General features: G+C 51.7%; 2 protein-coding genes across 2 annotated transcripts in view; one reads left to right on the forward strand and one right to left on the reverse strand.

Annotated features, from left to right (window-relative positions):
* The first annotated feature begins 4,222 nt into the window (after positions 1 to 4,222).
* LOC119294680 (protein NRT1/ PTR FAMILY 2.11-like) lies at positions 4,223 to 8,799 on the forward strand. Its single transcript, XM_037572920.1, has 3 exons — positions 4,223 to 4,481; positions 4,557 to 4,774; positions 7,045 to 8,799. Exons 1-3 carry the CDS (start codon positions 4,313 to 4,315, stop codon positions 8,443 to 8,445), a joined length of 1,788 nt encoding a protein of 595 aa, XP_037428817.1. The 5' UTR covers positions 4,223 to 4,312; the 3' UTR covers positions 8,446 to 8,799.
* A 268-nt stretch (positions 8,800 to 9,067) lies between these two features.
* The window catches only part of LOC119294681 (protein FLOURY ENDOSPERM 6, chloroplastic-like), a 6,915-nt gene continuing 4,206 nt past the window's right edge, over positions 9,068 to 11,776 (reverse strand). The window contains exons 6-9 of the mRNA XM_037572921.1: positions 11,144 to 11,289; positions 10,911 to 11,058; positions 9,474 to 9,542; positions 9,068 to 9,398 (exon numbers count right to left, since the gene is read on the reverse strand). Of these exons, the coding sequence (XP_037428818.1) occupies positions 9,303 to 9,398; positions 9,474 to 9,542; positions 10,911 to 11,058; positions 11,144 to 11,289 (459 nt within the window). The 3' untranslated portion in view covers positions 9,068 to 9,302. The remainder of the gene's footprint in view (positions 9,399 to 9,473; positions 9,543 to 10,910; positions 11,059 to 11,143; positions 11,290 to 11,776) is intronic.

The raw sequence follows: 11,776 nt of genomic DNA on the forward strand, positions 1-11,776 counted from the left end.
TTTTCCCAGGATCATAAGTCGGCTTGTGTGCGGCGCCGCTTGTCGCTTTTGGCCTGTCATCTGGCCGTCTATCCGGCCAGGCAGCCTCTTTATTTTTTGACTGTGAGGGCTCTATGGCTTCCTCGTCAAATTCTGGCAGCAGCTTGCGCTTCGGGTAGCTCTTTGTTTTATGGCCATTGCCATATTTGTCTGCGGTCTTGAGTACTTTGCTCCACTTCATTCTGAGTATGTCTTCCGCTGTTTTGAGCTTCCGTTTTTCCTTCTTCAAACTCTTGAAGTGGCGACGAGTCTTTTGTGAAGGTTCTTATGCTCCGGTGGTGTGTCCGGACTGTTGATTGTTCCGTGAAGGGGTTGATTATCCGGTTCGCCCTGTTCGGATGGTTGCTTGGTTGTATGTTCGTCGTCCGCTGGTTTGCCCTGCTCTATCGCTGGGTCGTTAGGAATGCTGCTTTGATCGAGGCGGGACTTAGGGCGGCGTCTACGTCGCTGTTTTGGTTGTTTATCGGCGGGATTATCCTCTGTCGCGTCCCGTTGTTCCTCGTTATCGCTTCCCTTTGGGGTGTCCACCATATGTATGTCATGTGACGAGGTGGCCTTCCAGTGCCCTGTAGGCGCTGGTTCTTGATCGTCTCCGGCATCGTCGTCCATACCATTGATGTCTTCGGAGTCGTAGTTTAGCACGTCGGTTAGATCGTCGACGGTGGCTACGAAGTGGGTGGTGGGTGGGCTCTGAATTTCTTCATTGTCCGCGTCCCGACCATCCTGGCCGTAGTTCGGCCAGGGCTCTCCGGATAGTGAGAGATGCTTCAGCGAATTTAAGATATCACCGAAGGGTGAGTGCTGAAAGGTGTCCGCAGCGGTGAATTCCATGATCGGCGCCCAATCGGATTCGACTGGCAGGGGCGCAGGAGGTTCGGAGTCTGGCAGAGAGTCCGGCACCTCGGAGTCATGAGCTTTATGCGGGACAAGGTAAGTGTTCGGCTCCGTCGCCGTAGAAGTTGCAGCTCCCGAGGCGGTGTCCAGCCATCCATCCTCGATCTGTGCGATCGGCTCCGGACTATGGGTCGGAGCGGATTCGTGTGCGGCCTCCAAGGTGCTGTCCGGCGGCAGAGTTAGGTCGTGCCCATCGTGACAGCGCGACACGCTCGGCTGTGGCTCAGATTCATCGAAGATCAAGTCCCCGCGGATATCGGCCGTGAAGTTTAGGCTTCCAAACCTGACCTGACGACCAGGGGCGTAGCTTTCGATCTGCTACAGATGGCCAAGTGAGTTGGCCTGCAGTGCGAAGCCGCCGAATACGAAGATCTGTCGGGGGAGAAAAGTCTCACCTAGGACTACGTCGTTGTCGATTGAAGAGGCCATCAAGCCTATCGGTGACGACACAGAGGAACTCTCAATGAAAGCACCAATGTCGGTGTCAAAACCGGCGGATCTCGGGTAGGGGGTCCCGAACTGTGCGTCTAGGCGGATGGTAACATGAGACAAGGGACACGATGTTTTACCCAGGTTCGGGCCCTCTTGATGGAGGTAAAACCCTACATCCTTCTTGATTGATATTGATATTGTGGATGTTTACAAGAGTGGATCTACCACGAGATCAAGGAGGCTAAACCCTAGAAGCTAGCCTATGGTATGATTGTAATGGTTGTTGTTGTTGTGTCCTACGGACTAGAGCCATCCGGTTTATATAGACACCGGAGAGGGCTAGGGTTACATAGAGTCGGTTACAATGGTAGGAGATCTACGTATCCGTATCGCCAAGCTTGCCTTCCACGCCAAGGAAAGTCCCATCCGGACACGGGACGAAGTCTTCAATCTTGTATCTTCATAGTCTTGGAGTCCGGTCGATGATGATAGTCCGATCGATGATAGTTCGGCCGATGATGGTAGTCCGGCTATCCGGACACCCCCTAATCCGGGACTCCCTCAGCGTCCGTCCTGTTTTAGATATGGGTCGGCAGGGCGCCCAAGCGCCGACCCATATGTGCCGGCGTGGTCGGCTGGCCTTCCTTTTTTTGCATGAATTTGCATAGTTTGAATCAAATAACATAGTTTTGGACCGAATAAAATAGCATAGTTATTACAAGCCAAATAAAAATAAAAATGTCTCACATAGTTTTGCAAACGAATAAAAGAAGATACATCTATTGGTTGCTAACATGAGCCCACATATGCTCAACCCAATCATTTTGCAGTTGCACGTGAGTTTTCCAATCACGCATGTCTTGATGAAATTGGGTGAATTGTTCAAACGTTGCCGCTCCTCCATGCTCAGGCACAACATTCTCACCCTGAAACTGAAATGCTTGATCATACAGACGTTCTGGACGCTCGTCTTCTACGATCATATTATGCATGATCACACAAGCAGTCATCGCCTCTAATAGTTTCTACGTGCTCCAGGTATTAGCAGGATACCGAACGATGCCCCATCGAGATTGCAAAACACCAAAGGCACGCTAGACATCCTTCCTAGAACTCTCTTGCTCTTGGGCAAATCTTTTCCTCTTCTCTCCGACAGGGTTGTGTATTGTCTTGACAATAGTGGTCCACTGAGGATAGATACCGTCACCCAGATAGTATCCTTTGTCGTAGTTGTGGCCGTTGATAGTAAAGTTTACCAGTGGGTTGTTGCCTTTGGCAAGCCTAGCAAACACCGGCGAGCGCTGAAGCACGTTGATATCATTGTGTGATCCGGCCATGCCAAAGAAAGAGTGCCAGATCCAGAGATCTTGAGACACCGCGGCCTCTAGTATGACAGTGCAAGCCCTGACATGGCCCTTATAATGCCCTCTCCAAGTAGAAGGGCAGTTCTTCCACTCCCAATGCATGTAGTCTATGTTACCAAGCATCCCTGAGAAGCCCCTGCTGGCATTCATCGCCAACAAATGGGCTATATCTTCAGCAGTCGGCTCTCTGAAGTACTCAGGGCCAAACACAACAATAACAGCCTTGCAGAACTTATACAAGGACTCTAGGCAAGTAGACTCGATCATACAGACGTGCTCGTCAATGAGATCATCGGGCACTCCGTATGCAAGCATTCGGATGGCGGCAGTGCATTTTTGATAAGAGGAAAAACCAATCTTGCCAACGGCATCCTCTTTGCACTCGGAATAGTCATCATAACCGACCACCTCCTCTCTAATACGGTTGAAAAGATGCCTGCTCATACGGAAACCGGTGGAGGAATTTTTGATGTTTCAACAACAGGTTTGCTGTATCAAAGTAGTCCTTCCAAAGAAGGAAATGCTCGCTCTCTCAGTTGCGATTCAACGCCGGAAGGTGGCCGGAATGGAGCCATGGAACAACGGCCACTGGCTGTTGAGGTGGTGATGGACCAACACGGCAGTCAATATCTCCTCCTCGTCCTTAGAGGACGAATCGTCGTAGTCGCAAAGGAAATTATGAAAAAGAACTCGTCGGCGGAGTCCATTTTGTACCTTGGCAAACTGTCGAACAGCTTGCGGGCGTCGACGAAGGGAGTCGTGGCGTGCACGGACCAGCTAGCTTCCTTGCCGGCGTCCGACGAGCATGCCGGTGAGGATCTGGCCGAGCGGCGAGGCGGCTTCTTTTCTTGGTCGGGGGCGGCTGTGTGGTGGGGAGGCGCGGGGGGTGGGAAGCAGTCGGCTCCCGGGGGCAAGACGGCGGAGGCGGGGACGTGGGAGTGGGCGGCGTAGCTGGGCGGATGTGGAGGCGCCGGCAGCTGGCGGAGTCGCCGGCAAAAATGGACGGTGGCGTCGGCGACGAAGGAGGCGGGCGAGGGTTGCTGCTGGATGGGGGAGGCCAATGTGACACCGACCGGCGGGCCTGGGGGAGGAGATGGCAAGCGTGCGCGCGTCCGTCGCATGTCCGCACCGATGCAAATCCGGCTCAAAAATGGGCCAGAAATTGGTTGCCCGCGAACGAAAAGCCGACCCAAACGGACGGCGGCGGACAAAATGGGGGTCGCCCCGTTGGAGTTGCTCTAATGTTATATAATGTACAAGCAAATTCATTCATTTTAAAACAGGTGAGCTCTAGCTGTTGGGAACAATGCACTGTTGTTCGGATAACAAAGGAGAGAGTCATACTCCCTGACAGCATGGGCCTGCTTCTGGCAGCACAGGAAAGAGTTGGAGTGGAAGTGGAGAAAACCCTGGCATCGTGACGACCACCACTGTTCCCTCCCTCCCTCCCTTTGTATAAAGAGAGCGAGTAGGCAGAGCATTCCCCTCAGTCTCATTTTGCTGGTACCCGAAGCAAGGAAACACCCGCCCCGGGAGAAAGGGGCGAGGCAGAGAGCGAGAGCGCAGCGGCCGCCGGAGCGAGAATGCGCGGCGGCGGGCGGGAGGACGAGGAGGCCGGGCAGAAGCTCAAGAGCATGGACTCCGGCAAGGGCATGGACGGCGGCGGCGGCAGCAGCGGCGACGACGACAGCCCGCACCCGCCGCGGCCCGCCGTCAAGTACCACGGCTGGAAGGCCATGCCCTTCATCATAGGTACGTCAAGTACCCAGGAAGTGGTCGACGCGTGTGCCCCGGCCGGGATCTGAGCTGATCGAGTTCATGTCGCAGGGAACGAGACGTTCGAGAAGCTGGGGACGCTGGGCACGTCGGCGAACCTGCTGGTGTACCTGACGCAGGTGTTCCACATGCGGAGCGTGGACGCGGCGACGCTCCTCAACGGCCTCAACGGCACCACCAGCCTGGCGCCCATCGTCGGCGCCTTCCTCTCCGACGCCTACCTCGGCCGCTACCTCGCGCTCGCCATCGCCTCCGTCGCCTCCCTCATCGTGAGCCCCTCCCCCTCCCCTCTCCTCTCCTCTTCCCACCAACTCCCACCAGATCCATCCCATCCAGCACGCGCCCTGTATGTCTGTATCGTAGCCTCTTCTCGCTGCCATGGCGAATTGCCGGCGCCCATGAACCGATGAACGCCATTGACCGGCCTCCGAATTGGGGATCGCGGGCCGGAGACCGAGGCGGATGTCCGGGCGCTCTGTGCTCCCGCGGTTTCCTTTCTCGGGTTGGTTGGGGCTCGAGATTCAGCTCGCTTGTGCCTGTGCTTCGGGACTGTAGATCCATGGGTGGGGTGGGGGAGTTGGTGGCCTGTCGTGCCGCACTGTGTGAGCTTGCACTTTCGAGTTGGCCTCGATTCGAGTAATTTTTTTGTGTCGCTGCACATGGCAGGATCAACCACGTGCGTGCCGCCTTGTTCTTGCTCAACGCCGACGCGTGATTGATTGTAGATGTGGATCAGCATTAGTAGGAAATTTGCAACTAGTGGTAGCGAGTGGCGCGCACTAATAAGAACGGTTGGAGCGTCGTGAGCTGAAGTTTCAGGCCATTTATTCAGTTGACTTGATACGTTCAGGACGGTTGATGAGGAGCTGGTACCCGATCGGGCGGCTCGAGTTTATGGGTAGATTTAAACAGGAATCATCCATGTTTTTTTTCTGAGTACGTGTTAGCCGGCCGAGTATGCTTAGGGGCCTGTATAATCCTGACCATAATGACGCTTTGTGAAAAGGGTGGCGTGAAAACTAAAGCGCGCTTTTGAAGCGGCGCAGAAGTGAGTGAGGCGCAACTCATGATTTGCGCTCCACTGACCCATATTGTAGTGCCCTACGTGTGTTAATTACGGGTGACCACGGGGCTAAGAGTGTTGTCGTTTTCGAGCGAGTCATGCCACAGCACATCTATGCTACTACTACTAGTACTGAGTACAGTAGTATACGTCGCAATGATACCATGGTAAGATCCGAGCCATCGACTAATGCGGACGCAATCATGTGCCAACCCAGTTTGTTCAAGACACCGTAGTACTAGTATAATGTCCCTCGTACTCCTGTCCTCCATCATTCCACCAACTAGTAAATACTTTCTCCGTCTCAAAAAACTTGTCGCTCCAATGAATGTATCTAGCACCAAGTTAGTGCCAGATACATTGATGCTAAATAAAGTACATTCATTTGAGAAACAAGTTTGAGACGGACGGAGGAAGCAGCTTGTGCCGCTAAGCTGGTTGGTTCCGTGCGATACGGATCTCATCATGTTTCTTTGTTCATCATCAAGTCTAGATAGAGGTTTGTACATGCCACGCAATGATGGATGATATGATCCGTGCGTACACCTTATCCGGACACGTATCCATCTATTTGTTTTTGTTTTGTTTGGCAGAGGACGTGTACTATGCGTTTGTCTGCCAACTAGTTGCGCGACCCCGCCACGAGCGGTCTTCGCTGCGGGCCAGCCGGAGTGGCATGTCAACATTGACCGGCTCAAGGCGGCGGCCACCGGCTGTCCGCTCCGGTTCCGTGGAAAAATGGCGCGCCCCGCACGCTCCAGGACACGCGCATCTCTCTTGCCACGAGAGCGATCCGTGCCTTGTCCAGGAGCACCCAACCGGAAGCACCCCACGTTGCCGCGTCAATGTCAGTCGCCGCGATCGCTGGCCAGTGGCCACCCACCCCTGTCTCGATCATGAGAATAGTATCGCCATTGGGCTGGCTCCGCCGAGCTGCTGTGCTGGAAGCGGAAGCTTCTCCGCCTGCCTGACTGACAACGACAGCCACTCGGGGGATGGGGATCGAGTTCGGGCGGGGGGAGTGGGGTGCAGCCAGCGCGCGCGCTGTGTCGTGTTCCCCCGGCGGTGCGCGTGGCCGCTGGATCCGTGGACCGGAGCGGGGATTTGGTGGTGACCACGCGCACAGGATGCTGCCGGCCGGGCCCGCGCGCGCGCGGCGAGGTGGGTGGGGTGGGGCGGCCGCGTGTGCACGGCGAGGCGAGGCGAGGAAGCAGGGAGTGTTGGGGCAGTGCAGTAAACTGGGAATAACATGATTGAATCATTTTTTCTTCTTCGAAAAGGAGGTAAAAACCACCTGCCTCTGCATCAATCGATGCACACGGCCGTGTGAATTCTGAACGTTGCGCAGCTTCGAACTATTACCAGTTCAACGACTTATATTTCGGAACGGAGGGAGTAGCAACTAACAAGATCTTCTTGACAAAGCCTGTGTTCGTTTCTCTCCAGCACTGACTAACGCTTGCCTGTTCATCCCAGGGCATGTTCTTCCTGACGCTGACGGCGGGCGCGGACAGCCTGCACCCGGCGGACTGCGGCGTGGGGGAGGTCTGCGAGAAGGCCACCTCCTACCAGCTCGCCGTCCTCTTCATCGCCTTCGCCTTCCTGGTGATCGGCTCCGCGGGGATCCGGCCCTGCAGCATGCCGTTCGGCGCCGACCAGTTCAACCCGCACACCGAGTCGGGCAAGCGCGGGATCAACAGCTTCTTCAACTGGTACTACTTCACCTTCACCTCCGCCATGCTCGTCTCCGCCACCGTCATCATCTACGTGCAGAGCAACGTCAACTGGGCCATCGGCCTCGGCATCCCCACCGCGCTCATGTTCCTCGCCTGCGTGCTCTTCTTCATGGGCACGCGCCTCTACGTGCGCGTCATCCCCGAGGGCTCCCCCTTCACCACCATCGTGCAGGTCTTCGCCGCCGCCTTCGCCAAGCGCTCGCTCAAGCAGGCCAAGGACCCCAAGCAGGACCTGTTCGACCCGCCGCACACCTCCGCCATCGTCACCAAGCTTGCGCACACGGACCAGTTCCGGTGCCTCGACAAGGCGGCCATGGTGGCGTCCCAGGACGAGGTGCGCCCCGGCGGCGCCGCCGCGGCCGACCCCTGGCGGCTCTGCACCGTGCAGCAGGTGGAGGAGGTGAAATGCCTCATCCGCATCGTGCCCGTCTGGTCCACCGGGATCATCTACTACGTGGCCGTGGTGCAGCAGTCCACCTACGTCGTCTTCTCCGCGCTGCAGTCCGACCGCCGCCTCGGCAGCAGCTTCCACGTCCCCGCCGCGTCATTCACCGTCTTCGCCATGCTCGCGCAGACGCTCTGGATCCCCATCTACGACCGGCTCCTCGTGCCGCGCCTCCGCAAGGTCACCGGCAAGGACGAGGGCTTCACGCTGCTCCAGCGCCAGGGCATCGGGATCGCGCTCTCCACCGTCGCCATGATCATCTCCGCCGTCGTCGAGGACCGGCGCAGGGACATCGCGCTCAACCAGCCCAACATCGGCACGACGCAGACGGGGGGCGGCATCTCCGCCATGTCCAGCTTCTGGATGGTGCCGCAGCTCATGATCCTCGGCCTCTCCGAGGCATTCAACCTCATCAGCCAGATCGAGTTCTACTACAAGGAGATCCCGGAGCACATGAGGAGCGTCGCCGGCGCGCTCGCCTTCTGCAACCTCGCCCTGGGGAACTACCTCAGCGGCTTCCTGACGACGATCGTGCACCGGACCACGGGGGCCGGCCAGAACTGGCTGGCGCAGGACCTCAACAAGGGCAGGCTCGACCTCTTCTACTGGATGATCGCCGGCATTGGCGTCTTCAACTTTGTCTACTTCATGATCTGCGCCAGGTGGTACAGGTTCAAGGGGACCAGAGATGCTTGATGCAATGGGGAAGAAGGGGGTAGAATAAGGTCAGGTGATTAATTCACGTGTCTTATACATACCACAGTAGCTATTTCCCTTCTGTGTTCTTATAATTTTTTGGTTCTGCTGTTATGAAATCAATCAATCTATAGATGAAGTGGGCGGGGAAAGAGAGGAAGAAATGTACTGTAGACAACAATGGGGTGGTTAATTTCTTGTAAGTTGTTGAAAATGAAAGAAACAACAATGGGGTGGTTAATTTCTTTCTTGTAAGTTGTTAAAATGGAAGATAAACTATTTCACTGTACTTGTGGTTGGTTTCAGGCATAATGTGCCTTCAACTGTACTGTGATGACCCAATGGAGGCTCACATTTCCACTGTGTTTTGTATCTGTGCATGAGCTGCTAACCTTCTGCCGAGTGAGTTCTATCAGATGAGTTCCCGGCCTGGATCTTAGTAAGAACCAGTGCGCGCATACTGACAGGCACGCCGCCACCTTGACAAACTAACCATGGACAACTTTCCTATCACGAGATATGTACATTGTTACCCACACCGACACCGACGGCGAACTGCCCCCAACCGCCACCGGGGCATTTGAGTGCCCCACTATGCTTCTCCAGGGAGAAGAAAGAGAGGAAAGGAAAGAACACACAAACATTGAGTTATATTCTTCTCCCATCTCAGCGGGGGTGAAGACAACACCCTGACCCTACACTGTTCAAAGTCGCGCGTGGCTCTCTAAAAGAAAATCAAGAGATGACAGGCGGCAAAAACTGATAAGCTACAAGGAAGAAAGAACATATCTAATCAGTTGGCACCAATCATTGTTGATGACAATCTATAATCTACACAGTTGCTACAAGGATGCAGGTCAAGTGACAATCATAAGGTTGTTTTCGTTCCCATTGTTGTTCACAGTAGGGCGCAGCGGGTCGTTCTTCCAAACACCATCAACAATAAATTTAATCTGAAGCACAAACCAACACCCACTATCAGATGAAGTGAAAGAAGTGACAGTGAAGTAAGAATAGCGCGCCATTACCTCATATCTACCAGGATACAACCTCAGGTTATACGAAAAAATGCCTCCTTCTGATTGTTCCATCCTTCTCTACAAAAAAGGAAAAGGTCCAGTGTTTGATTATACTCAAGAATAAGACGATAGCGACAACGATATATAGATAGATGACAAAACTAAACAGCACCCCCATACATATGGAAGTGAAACTAAGATCTATAATGGCAGAATGTTGTCCTTCAGGCTTCTACATCTAGTACCTATCCTATATGTGCTCGAACTGAAGAACATCTTTTTGGATATGTCAGTCATGTGACCAGTATCCTCCTAGGAACTGACTAAATCTCAGCTAAAGGTACCAGATAAAGACATACTCCCTCCGTAACTTAATATAACACGTTTTTCACATTGTCATAGACTCTAAAAATGTCTTATAAAAAGTTGCAGAGGTAGTATATTTGTTGATAGGTCTTGCCTAGTGAGCTCTTGTAAAATTGTGCTGCTTCAGTTTCCACTTAATATAGAATGATAAATACATGCTCCCTCCGTCCCTTTTTATAAGATGTTTTTTTAAGTCCACCTTTTCTATCTTTGACGAAGTTTATATAGAAAAAATTATCAACATCTACAATGCCAAATGAGTATCATCAGACCCTTCATGAAAAATATTTCCATATTTTATGTATTTAGTATTGCATACATTGACTTTTTATAAACTTGGTCAAAGGTAAAAAAGTTTGACTTTCCAACAAACCAATACAAGTCATAAAAAAAGGAACGGAAGGAGTATTAACAAATTTATGAAGATTCCATGTGCTTTTCCTTTTTTCTTTTGGCATATAAAACAATGTTTCTAACCTTTCAAATCCAAATAGCACGTAGTATTTCTAACACAAAAGTTATGGACACGTGTCATCACAATTGTGCCTATGCCAAAAACAGCACCAACAACCAAAATCAGATTAAAAACTTGCTTTACTCCTAGAAACATATACGTAATAAACATCTTTCAAAGCACTTGGTGCCTTTGATCCCTACCATTCTCGTAACTACCATGTTGCTAGTTCCTGAAGTTACTTTACTTGTGTGTGAACCACATCAAACTAAGTACTCCCTCTGTAATATGGATCGGAGGGAGTATGTTCCCTAAGATGAGGTTTCCATGTAACTTGCTGCATCTAATTTATATGTGCTTGTTTTGCACTCATTAATAAATGAACTAACTGTGCACATGAGAAGATGTTGGCAGTAAATTGCATTTACACAACTTAGGAGAGCAGCAATAGAACCGGCTTCTCTCTTCAATAGTATTCAACTTAATACATAAATCAATGGAATTCACCTGACAACTAACACCAAAGGGTGATAGAAATTGAAATCATGAACTGCCACCCATTTTGTAGTTAGTTAGTGAAGTTTATATATTTATTAATTAAGCAGACAATTGGAACATGCACTTACTTGGCTTGTCCACCCATCAAAAGAACCGGTCAATAGAACTTCTGAAGCAGGATTGGGCCATACAACAGATACTGTGCGGAGCTCACTCAAAGCCTTCTCAACTTCATCAAGCCTCGTTTGCTTTTCTTCAATTATTTTGTTCTTGTCACTGATATCAACAGAATAAGTCATAAAAGAGATTGATACAAAATAAAAAGCGTAGATGATCAACATTCAATTGTGAGTGACCATACATTATTTCGAGCGCCACCTTGCCTTCTAATACTGCTATTTTAGCACGGATTGTCCGTAATTCTTCCTGGGCATGCATTACTTTTGTCTCTTCAAATTCCCAATCATCAGAGAACCCATTTACCACATCTGCTTCTTCGCCATTTGACTGGAAAATGGAAGGGCAAAGATGGATGCTCAGAACAAGTATATTACCTCTAGAAAAATCAAAATGAGATGCATCAAGATCTTCCATTATCATTTTAGTTTCATATCAGCGTCGGCTGAATCTCGAAGATCAGAAACTTCCTACCAGTAATACGATGGTTCTAAATAACAAGAGTGTGTAATAATTTGCAAACTAAATCATTGCGACCTACAAAGCATGGAAATGGCCAAAACTGCCGAATTGCCATCCTAATTCGGTGGGACACGGCGAAGCGGCCGGACATGCCGGGATACGCGTGTCCCCCAGTATCCCCTGATTTCCTAATTAAAAAAAAGGAAAAAAAAAACAAAGACACAGCTGGGATGCGTATGGAATACGTTGGGGACACAGGAAGCTCAATAACAGCCTCGGCCCGATACAAACCCTATTTTGCAAGGTCGCACACACGGTCGCCACTAAAGGAACGCTGCTCCAAGTCGAACGCGCT

The sequence above is a fragment of the Triticum dicoccoides genome, chromosome 4B (genome assembly GCF_002162155.2).
Source record: "Triticum dicoccoides isolate Atlit2015 ecotype Zavitan chromosome 4B, WEW_v2.0, whole genome shotgun sequence".
Classification (NCBI taxonomy): Eukaryota; Viridiplantae; Streptophyta; class Magnoliopsida; order Poales; family Poaceae; genus Triticum; species Triticum dicoccoides.